Source organism: Vitis riparia, unplaced genomic scaffold (genome assembly GCF_004353265.1).
Source record: "Vitis riparia cultivar Riparia Gloire de Montpellier isolate 1030 unplaced genomic scaffold, EGFV_Vit.rip_1.0 scaffold380_pilon_pilon, whole genome shotgun sequence".
Classification (NCBI taxonomy): Eukaryota; Viridiplantae; Streptophyta; class Magnoliopsida; order Vitales; family Vitaceae; genus Vitis; species Vitis riparia.
The window spans coordinates 160,172-171,379 of NW_023269672.1; the positions used below are offsets into that span (position 1 = coordinate 160,172).

At 32.7% G+C, this 11,208-nt stretch overlaps 1 protein-coding gene across 1 annotated transcript; it reads left to right on the forward strand.

Annotated features, from left to right (window-relative positions):
• The first annotated feature begins 3,849 nt into the window (after nucleotides 1-3,849).
• LOC117909804 lies at nucleotides 3,850-5,012 on the forward strand. The gene is made up of 3 exons (XM_034823858.1): nucleotides 3,850-3,922; nucleotides 4,450-4,674; nucleotides 4,761-5,012. The coding sequence occupies exons 1-3, from the start codon at nucleotides 3,899-3,901 to the stop codon at nucleotides 5,010-5,012; spliced, it is 501 nt and encodes a 166-aa protein (XP_034679749.1). The 5' UTR covers nucleotides 3,850-3,898.
• The last annotated feature ends 6,196 nt before the right edge of the window (nucleotides 5,013-11,208 follow it).

An 11,208-nucleotide genomic window follows, 5' to 3' on the forward strand; every position in this document is an offset into this window, starting at 1 on the left:
CACTATCTAAAGTGGAGAAGAAGGTTTTTTGTCAAACTTTATCCCAATTGAAGGTTCCTGAAGGTTATTGCTCTAACATGAGAAACCTTGTGTCAATGGAAGACTTGAAGCTTTATGGTCTTAAATCCCATGACTATCATGCATTAATGCAACAATTATTACCAGTGTCATTACGATCAATTTTGCCGAAACACGTCAGGCATGCTATTTGTAGATTGAGTTTTTTGTTCAATGCCCTTTGTAGCAAAGTGGTTGATGTGGCTGCATTGGATAAGTTACAAAATGATGTAGTAGTGACATTATGCTTGCTTGAGAAGTACTTCCCACCATCCTTCTTTGATATCATGCTTCATCTAACTATGCATCTTGTAAGAGAGGTAAGACTTTGTGGACCTGTTTACTTAAGATGGATGTACCCATTTGAAAGATTTATGAAAGTTTTGAAAGGTTATGTGCGAAATCGTAATCGCCCTGAAGGTTGCATCACTGAATGCTATATTGCAGAAGAAGCTATTGAATTTTGTACAGAGTACTTATCAAATATAGATGCAATCGGGATTCCTATTATTGCAAACATTGACCAAAAAGTTGGGGCACCCATACCTGGAGGCCAAGTTGTGGCAGTTGATTCCAATTTGTGGTTGCATGCACATCATTATGTTTTAGAGAATACAACTATCGTCCAACCTTATATTGAGTAAGAACTAATACCACTTAATCTTTACCAGTTATACTTAGAATAACTTTTTGACATTAACTATGAATTTCTTCTAAATAATTACATAGAGAGCACATGGAATGGTTGAAATCGAAAAATCCTCGTCAATCTAAAAGACAAAAATGGCTTCAAGATGAACACCTTTGAACTTTTACTTATTGGTTGCGAAAAAAGGTATTGGAGTGGTCCTAAAATATGAACTATTGTTTTTATTAATGTTGAACACACGTACTAACAATTATTTATAATTACAGATTGAAGATGCAATTGGTAACAATGAACCCATATCCGAAACCCTTAAGTGAATAGCTCATGGTCCTAGCCATTATGTCTCCAAATATCATGGATATGTCATTAATGGGTGTCGATACCATACCAAGGAGCGTGATGACTTACGAGCTACCCAAAATAGTGGAGTTAGTATTATAGCTTCAACATTGCAAATTGCAAGTGCTAAGGATCAAAATCCAGTGTTTGGTGAGCTTTGTTTTTATGGGATTATTACCGAGATCTGGGACCTTGATTATACCATGTTTAGGATACCGGTTTTCAAGTGTGATTGGGTTGACAATAGGAATGGCATAAAAGTTGATGACCTTGGGTTTATATTAGTTGACTTTAATAAAACTGCTCATAAATTAGATCCTTTCATTTTGGCATCCCAAGCTAAGCAAGTATTTTATGTGCAAGACCAACATGATCCAAGATGGTCAGTTGTTTTGTCAACTCCTCAAAAAGATTTCTTGGATCGGGAGAGAGGTGATGACCTTGTGGACAATTTTATTGAACACCATCCCTTTATAGGGGCATTGCCACAAGTTGAAGCGTTTGATGCAATGGATGACTCTGATGCAATATGTATGCGAGGTGACTGTGAGGGGATTTGGATTGAAAACAAATCCTCTATGTAGCTGAATCGTAAACTTTTGATAATGATGTACGAATAAAGTATGTGGAATGGGTTGCAGATCCCACAAAACAGGTAACTTTTATTCTTTATGTTCTTTTTTTTTTTCTACAGAACATTGAGTTGATTTATTTTGAAACATATACATAGTGATGTTTTGGATATTTTAAACTATCAAATGGTGTTGCTAAAGTCTCTCTCTAGGCCCACTACAATTCTTGCAGTTTATTACCATGGATATTAAATTTATAATAAAATTTGGTTATGAATATTAATTTGATTTAGAGAAATGTAGGAATTAGTAACCTTTTATGTATTGTTGTTTTGATGACTTACAATTCATTTTTACTCTTACTAGAGGTATAACATTAGTAAAAGCAAGGCATGTAGGTGATGACTACTAATTTACACTTTGAAGGGTATGTGTGATGAATACAAAAAATAAAGGGTATATGGTCTTTTGGAAAATGTAAAAACTAAAATTTAGAATTTTTTTTATTTTTTTATTTTTATAATGAGTATGCATGTTGTGTTGTCCAAACTTAATCCACAAATCAATAGTCCAAAAACCTTCAACAATTCATGTGGACCAAATGAACCTATACAAACCACGTGCTCCTTTCATGTTGATTGTTATAGGAAATTCCCATGGTAGAATTAACCCTCTTATATATAGGCCCTTGGAGTTGTCTAAGTTGATGCTATTTGGATGTTATTTTTTTATTAGTGGCATTATACATTGGTAGTATTTCATTGTGCAATGACTAGGGATTGCTTTGTCTGAAATTTTCTTTTTACAACTATTTTATGAGAAGGTTATATCTAATATTATTTTAACTAATCTTGATTAGTTTTGTTTTTGCTAACTGTTTTTTTTTTTTACAAGAATGGATGCAGAGGAAGGAGAAAAACCCACAAAAAAGAAGCACAGAGGAATGACACGGAAGTCAATGCTTATCAAAAATAGAAGCAAAGGGATCAAGTTGTTGATTAAGAACAATCTTGATGGCATTTTTATAGGAGAATCAGCTATTCATCTAACAAGCTACTTGGGCGTATTAGCACGCACTATGGTGCCAATAACATATAAAACTTGGCATGTTGTACCTAAAGAGTTGAAAGATAAGTTATGGGACTGCATTGAGGTAACCCTTTTTTAACTACATCAACTTTATGCAAAACATCTATCATTCCTAACCATATGAAGTTGCTAATAAGTATGATATTAATGTGTAGGCTTCTTTTTCAATAAATTAAAAAAGCAGGAGGAATTGTATGCTAACAATTGGAAAGTGTTTTCGGTCATTTAAGAGCATGCTAACTGTGAAGTATATTCTTCCTTTCAAAGACCAACTAGAGCTCCTTAAAAGACCACCAATTAAATATACTTTTATTCGTGATGAAGAATGGACAATGTTTGTCAAAGATAGATTGTTTGAGAACTTTAAGGTAAAATTACAACTCTTTGCATACCTCTTATTTATATTCATTAATACATTTTTAAATTTATAGGACTATCGAGAAGTTCAAAAAGAAAGAAGAAAAAAACACATTTATAATCACCATCTAAGTAGGAAGGGATATGCTGGTCTTGAGGAAGAGATGGTACGCTTATACTAATTTATAGTTTCTGATTTTTTTTTTTATACATAATACATACTAGGGTTATATGCTCATTACATTATACATTGTCCACTTTTAAAAGATGGTTGCAAGTGGGTTAACTGAAACTATTGATCGAAGCATATTGTGGAAGAAAGCAAGGGAAAAAAAGGATGGCACCTTTGATGAAGTGGCCATACCAGTGATTGAGAAAATAGTAAGTAGACATTTTCAAACCGTAATTTCATTTATTTATAATAACTTATTTATGATAACAAATTTGTAATTGAACTTCATAATAAACATTTGTTTTTAAGGACAAGCTATTGAAAGAGTCTGAAGAGAATGGTAGAAGTGTCAATGGGAGTAATGATATACTTGTAGAAGCATTGGGTACTCATGAGTATAGTGGTCGAGTTAGGGCTAAAAGGAAGCATCATACACCTCATCAGTATTTTAATACTGCTGCAGATCGTGCTGTTAGGGATTTTATAGCAACATCTCAAGAAGAACAGAGAAGATTTCAGGCAGAAGTGCTAGCAAAACTCTCTCAAGTAGGAGTTGTCACTCCCCATTCAGATGTTAGTAGTTCAAACATGAAATAAAAACAACTTTTCCTACCAGAAGTAGTAGAGAAGCCAATCCGTAGAGTTGAAGATGCAACCCCACCAATGCCAATAGAACCCCAAAGCAAGGTATTTATCTAATTAAAGTTAATTTGGTGATAGAGTTTGGTCCAATAGGAGACATAATTTATGTAAATTTTGTTGTTTGAATTGAATTCACTTGTTGGTGGTAGCATACATGGTCTTTTTTTTTTTTATGTGTTGCAATATAAGAAAATCAAGTAGTCCTCAAAATATTATTTTACCATTTTCTGCTTTCACAAAAAAGATAATATGTTGGCTATATAATTCGATCCTATGGGATTTTATTTCATATATTACAAAACTGTTTAATAATTTGATAATTATTTTGATTTATTATGCATTACTAGCATCTTTTATTTTAAGAATAACTATTCTTTATATAACCACATAATAATTGGCATGTATCATTTCAAAATTTTCAATGTTATTTTACTTACTTCATATTTCAAATTTTTGCATGTACCTTGTAGATGGCTTTTAATCTTCACTAGTGTTAATTTGAAGATGTAGAGTTGAAGGTATGGAATAGGGAAATAATGGCTCATATCTAATAATATAACTTGATTTTATAGGTTAGAAAATGTGAGCTGGCCATGGGGACAAAGGAAAATAAAGTGGGTGGCGGAACAATTATACTTGAATGTGGTCCCAACTATTTAGTAGTTGTTGATGTTCCTTATGATGCAAGTGCACCACTTCCCATTCCTATTCCTGGACAAACTACTACTGTTGGGGCTGCAATTGGTTACCAAGTTTTGTGGCCAGCTCATTTGGTCAGCATCCATACTCCCGTCTTGGTAAGTAAATTTAATTACCAAGATTTATTATAACCCCATATATTAACTACTTAATTTGATTTGTACCATGGTTCTTAATTATACAGGCATCTAAGAAAGGAAAGAAAGAAACAGTAAATGAAGTTGAAGTGAAATCCAAAAGTGAAAAACCACAAGATGTCAAGAATTTTGAGGCATTGGTTGGCCTTATGCTTGCAAGCTCGAGAGCACAACCTATAGACTTCCCAAATGATGTTTTTGGTGAGAGTTTCAAGACCTTCCTGATGAAAGAAGATATGGACATGATTATATCATCAAAAGAAGTATCATCCAATTGTATCTTATACTACATCTGGTGAGGGATTTTATAATTTTTGAATGACTCTTGACACTCGTTTGAGGTAAAAAAAATTATTTACTAATGACCTATATTGATTGTTGATAACTTGTTATGTGAGGTTTAACTAGGCACTTGCATAGAAAGTTGATTGATGCAAAGCAAGTTGAACGATATGTTTTTGTCAATCCAGTATTGGTTTCGAAAGCTGGAATGGGAGAAGGAAGCAAGGAAAACAGGTCAAGAGCTATTGCAAATCGACTAAGGAATACAAAGCATGCTGAATATATGTTTATTCCATACAATTCAGAGTAACCTTTTACCCCAAATGTCAATATGGTGTATGTAAGTTAGTTTGTGATGTATTAATTTATGGATAATATGTTAACACATCTGTTTTCTTTTTTTCATTTTTATTTAGTTTCCACTGGGTCTTAGTGGCACTAGAGATGAAGAGAATGATCGCATATTACCTTGATCCAATGGCTTCTCAACCATGTGATGATCTTAAGGAGATAGTTAACATGTAAGTGTGTATCTGCTCATATTTTAATACAATGCATAGAGGTTGAAGAACATTATTTTTTTTTATAGGGCAATTAGAATCAACCCACCAGAAAAACAGAAAACGTCAAAGAGGGAGCCAACTTGGGTCAAAGTGGTTGTAAGTACTTATTCATTTAGATTAAAATATATTGTTTGACCACTTACTTTGTTACACAAAATTAGGAAATGGATGGTTTTTAATATGATCATCGGCTAGATATTAAAGAAGTAAGAATATCATTCTATTGTTTGTTGTAATTATTGATACTTTTATCATAGTGCCCAAGACAACCGGGTAGTGTGGAATGTGGGTATTACGTGATGAGATACATGAAGGAAATCATTGCTAATCCAAACCAACTAACATCAAAGGTTTGTACTCAATTCAATTCATTTGGTTGGTCATTTTACTATGGCATTTGAGTGGTCAATTAAACTTAATGAATGGTTTATGTTACTCCAATTCAGTTTGATGGAAGAAAATCATTCAGTGAAATGGAGATTAATGAAGTTCGCTCAGATTGGATTATGCTGATGACTCAATTAATCATTACTCATGCTTGAAGGTACCCCTTGTGACCTATAGTCTAATATAACTTCCTATTATTTTAAAGATCTATTGAATATTTTGTGAATGTTATTTCTATATATAATGGATTTATTCTTAGTCATAATTTTTTGAATATCTTGGTACTCCTAGTTGGCAGTTTTTTGAATGTGGATGATCCAATGGTTGCTCCATTTCGATTGATGTGTAATTGGCAAATTGATGGATGAAGCTTAGTAGACATGGTGGGTGTCACAACCTTTCATCCTTTCCTCTACACATTCTTGTTAGTTGGATTTATTGAAATCTTAGTATTGCATTGGTACAAAAATTCTTGCATTTTGAAGCTCATTTTTGTGAAGTCTTTAGCCTTATTACATGTGTGTGTATGTATTAGCAATATGTCTATCCTTTACAAAAGCTTTTTGGGTATTTGAGATCACTTGCTTTATAAATTTCTTCAATCTAAACTTGTAAAGGCCTCCTACTAAACTAATGGGCTTAAAGTCTATAATATCATGTACTTCTATTTTCTTTGACATAAAAAATAAAATAAAATAAATAGGAAGTTAGATTAAGACTTCTTACAAATTAGCCTATGGGAAAAATAACACTTTTTTCTCCCTAAATAGGGCCTTTAGAGCTTCCTTGTCTGAGTAGGATATCAACTTGAATACAATTGTAGGAAATGAACTAGTCATTTTGACATAATAGTGTAACCAAGGTCATCTTACTTTTAACCTATTAATGACTTTTATAAAAAGAACCATTTTGTCCATATGATATTTTTTTTTTTTGTTATCTTTGATGTTATTTTATTCTTTTAATCAATAAAGTGTTAGCCATGTATAATTCTTCATGGATTCATTACATGTCAGATTGAAAAATTAATTTAATAATAATGTTATAGCTAAAATTAATTTCTCTTCAGTAGCATTCCTACTTTATTTATCTCAATTATTGTATTGCCCTTGGCTACCAATCTTCTCTGAAATTAATAAGTAGTTTGAATATAATATGTTAAACAAACTTTTAAGAATCTAATTTGCTGCTAAATTGTTTATTATATATTCTTTAGGTTGTACAGAAAGGCATAGGTCATTCTCTTCAGTACATCACTACTGCTTTTGCTTATTCAGACCCGAAAATGATTAGTGACATGAAGGACACCCCGAAGCAGTTCAAAATTTTGCCCAAAGAATTTTGAGGTAACATGTTTGGGTTATTATTAGTTTTACAACATGAATTATAACATGAGCTATACAAAATCAATTATTGCATTCAACTCAAGTTTGATATACTAACAACATATTTTGATAACCGTGGCTGCAAGGCATCATTCACTCTTGGTTAGAACATGAATGATAACAAGAGTTGGACAAAATTAATTATTGCATTTAGCCCAAGTTAAATAAAATTAAATATTGCGTTTGGGAAAGCACCGGTAATAGTTTGTTGTTGGTTTTCTTAAAATTAGAATAAGAGTTTCAAAAGTATTTCGAAATTTGGCATAACAATATTATTGGGGTTTGTTGACTTCTTCCAATATTTAAATGTATTGCAATAAAAGAAATATATATATTGGAAATTTAAAAAATTGGCATAGACACATTTCATTTACATAGTTGTTTTTTATTAACTATTTGTCAATACTAATATGTAACCCTTTCAATTATTTTTGCAAATTGAGCATCTAGAAAGTGAGTTGCAACCATCTTTATGCACTTTGAAGAAAAATGATGTAGAACTAGATGCAGCAAAGGACCATGAACAACTCAATGTTGAAGAAGTTGTAAAATTTCTGGTTTATTAGACAACTTTAACTTAATTTAATGCTAAACAAATTCATAATTACTAATGTATGATGTTAATAGGTAAATTTTACTAGTATTGCTACTTTTTGTCTATGCAGTTTCTTAAATTAATTTTTTATTGTTGAATTAATTGTTTGTGGAAACTTATAAAACAGGGCATAATTAGGACATTAATTTCCTTTTCTGGCATATTACAATTTCAAATGAGAGAATATGATGCTTTTTAAAAGTATCATGGTAATTAGATAAAGGCAGAAGATGACGCTTTTCATAAGTGTTAAGGTTAAGGATACCAATAAAATGATGCTTTTCATAAGCGTCAACGTTGAGGATCCAAGAAAATGACGTTTTTTTAAGCGTCAACGTTGAACATGCCATATAATGACACTTATTACGAGTGTCAATGTTGTTCCTACCTATACAATGACACTTATTACGAGTGTCAATATTGTTTCTACCTGTACAATGACACTTATTACGAGCGTCAATATTGTTTCTACCTATACAATGACACTTTATCAAGTGTCAATATTGACATGAATGAAATTATAAACATATGATGACACTTAAAAAGCGCCAAGGTTTAAAATTATGACACTCACTATGAGTGTCATTGTTGAGCTGAAAATAATATGGCACTTCTAAAAAGCGTCAACAAATGGCAATTTATAAGATGACAGTCTAAAATACGACGCTTTTGAAAAGTGTCATCTTATATCTATCTTGACGTTTAAAAAATGTCTTCTTTTGACATTTTCCTTGTAGTGGTGGTTGTTACATGCTAAAGGGACTCCATACATTGACAATATAATCTTAGATGGGAGATGTAGGTGTAGTATGAGGGATATGAATACAAAAATTGTATTGTATGTGTTCATGTTATTAGGAAGTGTGCTAGAGAATCCCTAAAATCAACTTAATCATTATTGATGATTCATATTATGGTTTGAAAGTTGAAAAAAGATAGTGAATTCTACTATGTACAAGAATCCCCTGTAACTTGCCAGAATCCCCCACCCTATACCAGTATCCCCCACAACAATCGTATGCATGAAACCTTGAATATGACTTACTTGTATCCCATAATATGCATGAAACCCCCACACTATGGATGCTTTCCCAAAGACATGCCAGAATCCACACAATAGTACTACATCTCCCATAACATAGCAAACTCCCCTACCATATACCTGCAACCCATAATATGCATGCTCCCTACAACATCTCAACACAGTTGAATCCTTCACTCTATGCCTACACCCTTCACCACATACTAGCCCCCACATGACTTGTTTGCATCCTCCATGTCTTCATTGAATCCCTCACGACATGCTAGGACTCAACAGTCCCTACCTGTAGCCCTACATCCCCCACTTGACTTGCTTGTAGCCCTCACATGACTTGTTTGCATCCCCGACATGACTTGTTTGCATCCTCCACATGACTTGCCTGTAACCCCCACATGACTTTCTTGTATCCCCCACATTATGCCTACATCCCCCACATGACTTGCCTGCATCCCCTACATTATGCCTGCATCCCCCACATTATGCCTACTTCCCACATAACTTGCTTGCATCCCTACATTATACCCGCATCTCCCACATGACTTTGTCTTACCCCGTATTATGCTTACATCCCCCACATGACTTGTCTACATTCTCTACATAAGCCTGCATCCCCCACATTATGCTTGTATCCCCCACATCATTTGCTTGCATGCTCCACATTATGCTTGTATCCCCCACATTATGTTTGCATTCCCCATATGACTTGCCTGCATGCCCCACATTATTCCTGCATCACCCATGTCTTGCCTTCATGCCCCACATGTCTTACCAACATCCCTATTACATGACAACATCCTTCAACTGATACTTACATCCCTTAGGTGATGCTTACATCACCCAGAACATGCTTGCATCGCCAACCAATGTCTTGATCTGTCAAAGTTTCCCTCCATTTTCTAAAACTTGCATGTATCCCTCAAAACATGCCTTTAGTACACTTGCATTTCCCATAATATGCCTTTATCCCCCATATATAAATGTGTTACTTGTTCCCATCCATAACCCTTAAATAACACATTAATTTGTATTATTGTTTTCAATATGAAAGAGAAAAAGTTAATACTCATGAGCACTAGAATCCCCCATAATATTATTGCAACCCTTATCAGATTCCTGCATCCCCTATATTCTTAACCAATACAATTGCCTCTATCACCAACATTAGTAATGCATCTCCCAAGCCTCAAATAACACATTTAGGTTTGTAAATATTAATGATTTTATAATATGGAATTAAGTGAAAATATTAATAATTTCTATTTTTAAAGCATCATAATTTCAAGCAACATACATGTCTCAAATAAAAGAGTACTTGATAAATTTAAGTATTGATTTTAATACAAGTCTCAATGAATTACATCAACAAAAAAATTAGTCGTTTTTTCCTCTCATTTTTTTTTCTCTCAAGATTAGTACAAGGAGACTTCATGGCCATTCTCTTCGGCTGTGGTTGGAGCTTCATTTTTTAAGTTCTCATCATCATCGTCACCAAACCCTACTTCTTAGGAAGTTAAACCCTATTTTCCCAACAACAAAACTAATTGATTTTCACAACTGAAGAACAATGACGACCATCATTGGATTGACCATCATAGCAATGAGAAATAAAAAGAAAAAGAAGCTTGCATCCATTTTTTGGGCGAACAAAAAGAAAAACCAAAGGAAACGAGATAAGTGCAGAGACCTTCTTAGTTGCTTTCGCAACAAATTGCACTTCTCTACACAGGCGTGGTGGGCTTCCAACGAGAGGGTTGTGTTTGGGTTGTATTATTAGAGCCGTTTGGGTCTTCTTTTATAGAAAACCATTGGACTTAGGGCCCATTTGGCTTATTTTAACAACCATTTTTAAGTTAAACATAAAAAAAAAAAAAAAAAAAAAATCATTTAGAATTTTTTTGTTTTTGTTTTTTATGCTTGTTTTCAAAACTATTTAAAAATTTAGAGTCTACTTGGTGTGTGATTTAAAAATAATTTTTAATTTTTAAAAATAGTTTTTTTGTGGAAATTTTGTTTTTATTAAATTCAGGAAACCGATTTAATATAAAATAATTAAAAAATCATTTTAATTCAATTTTTTCTTAATAAAAATATTTCAAGATTTTTTTTTTAATTTATTCATAAAATGGTTTTCAATTTAATAATCCAAAATTTTGTTTTTTTTTTAAATCTAGAAAATCATTTTCTTTTAATAAAAATCCTCAAAGTTTGTAAAAGCAAATAAGTTTGTTTAATGAAAATTTT

Coding starts and splice junctions, on each gene's coding strand:
- LOC117909804 (XM_034823858.1), top strand. CDS start 3,899: ATGCCAATAGAACCCCAAAGCAAG. Junction 3,923..4,449: donor CAATAGAACCCCAAAGCAAG/GTATTTATCTAA, acceptor TTGATTTTATAG/GTTAGAAAATGTGAGCTGGC. Junction 4,675..4,760: donor GCATCCATACTCCCGTCTTG/GTAAGTAAATTT, acceptor TTAATTATACAG/GCATCTAAGAAAGGAAAGAA.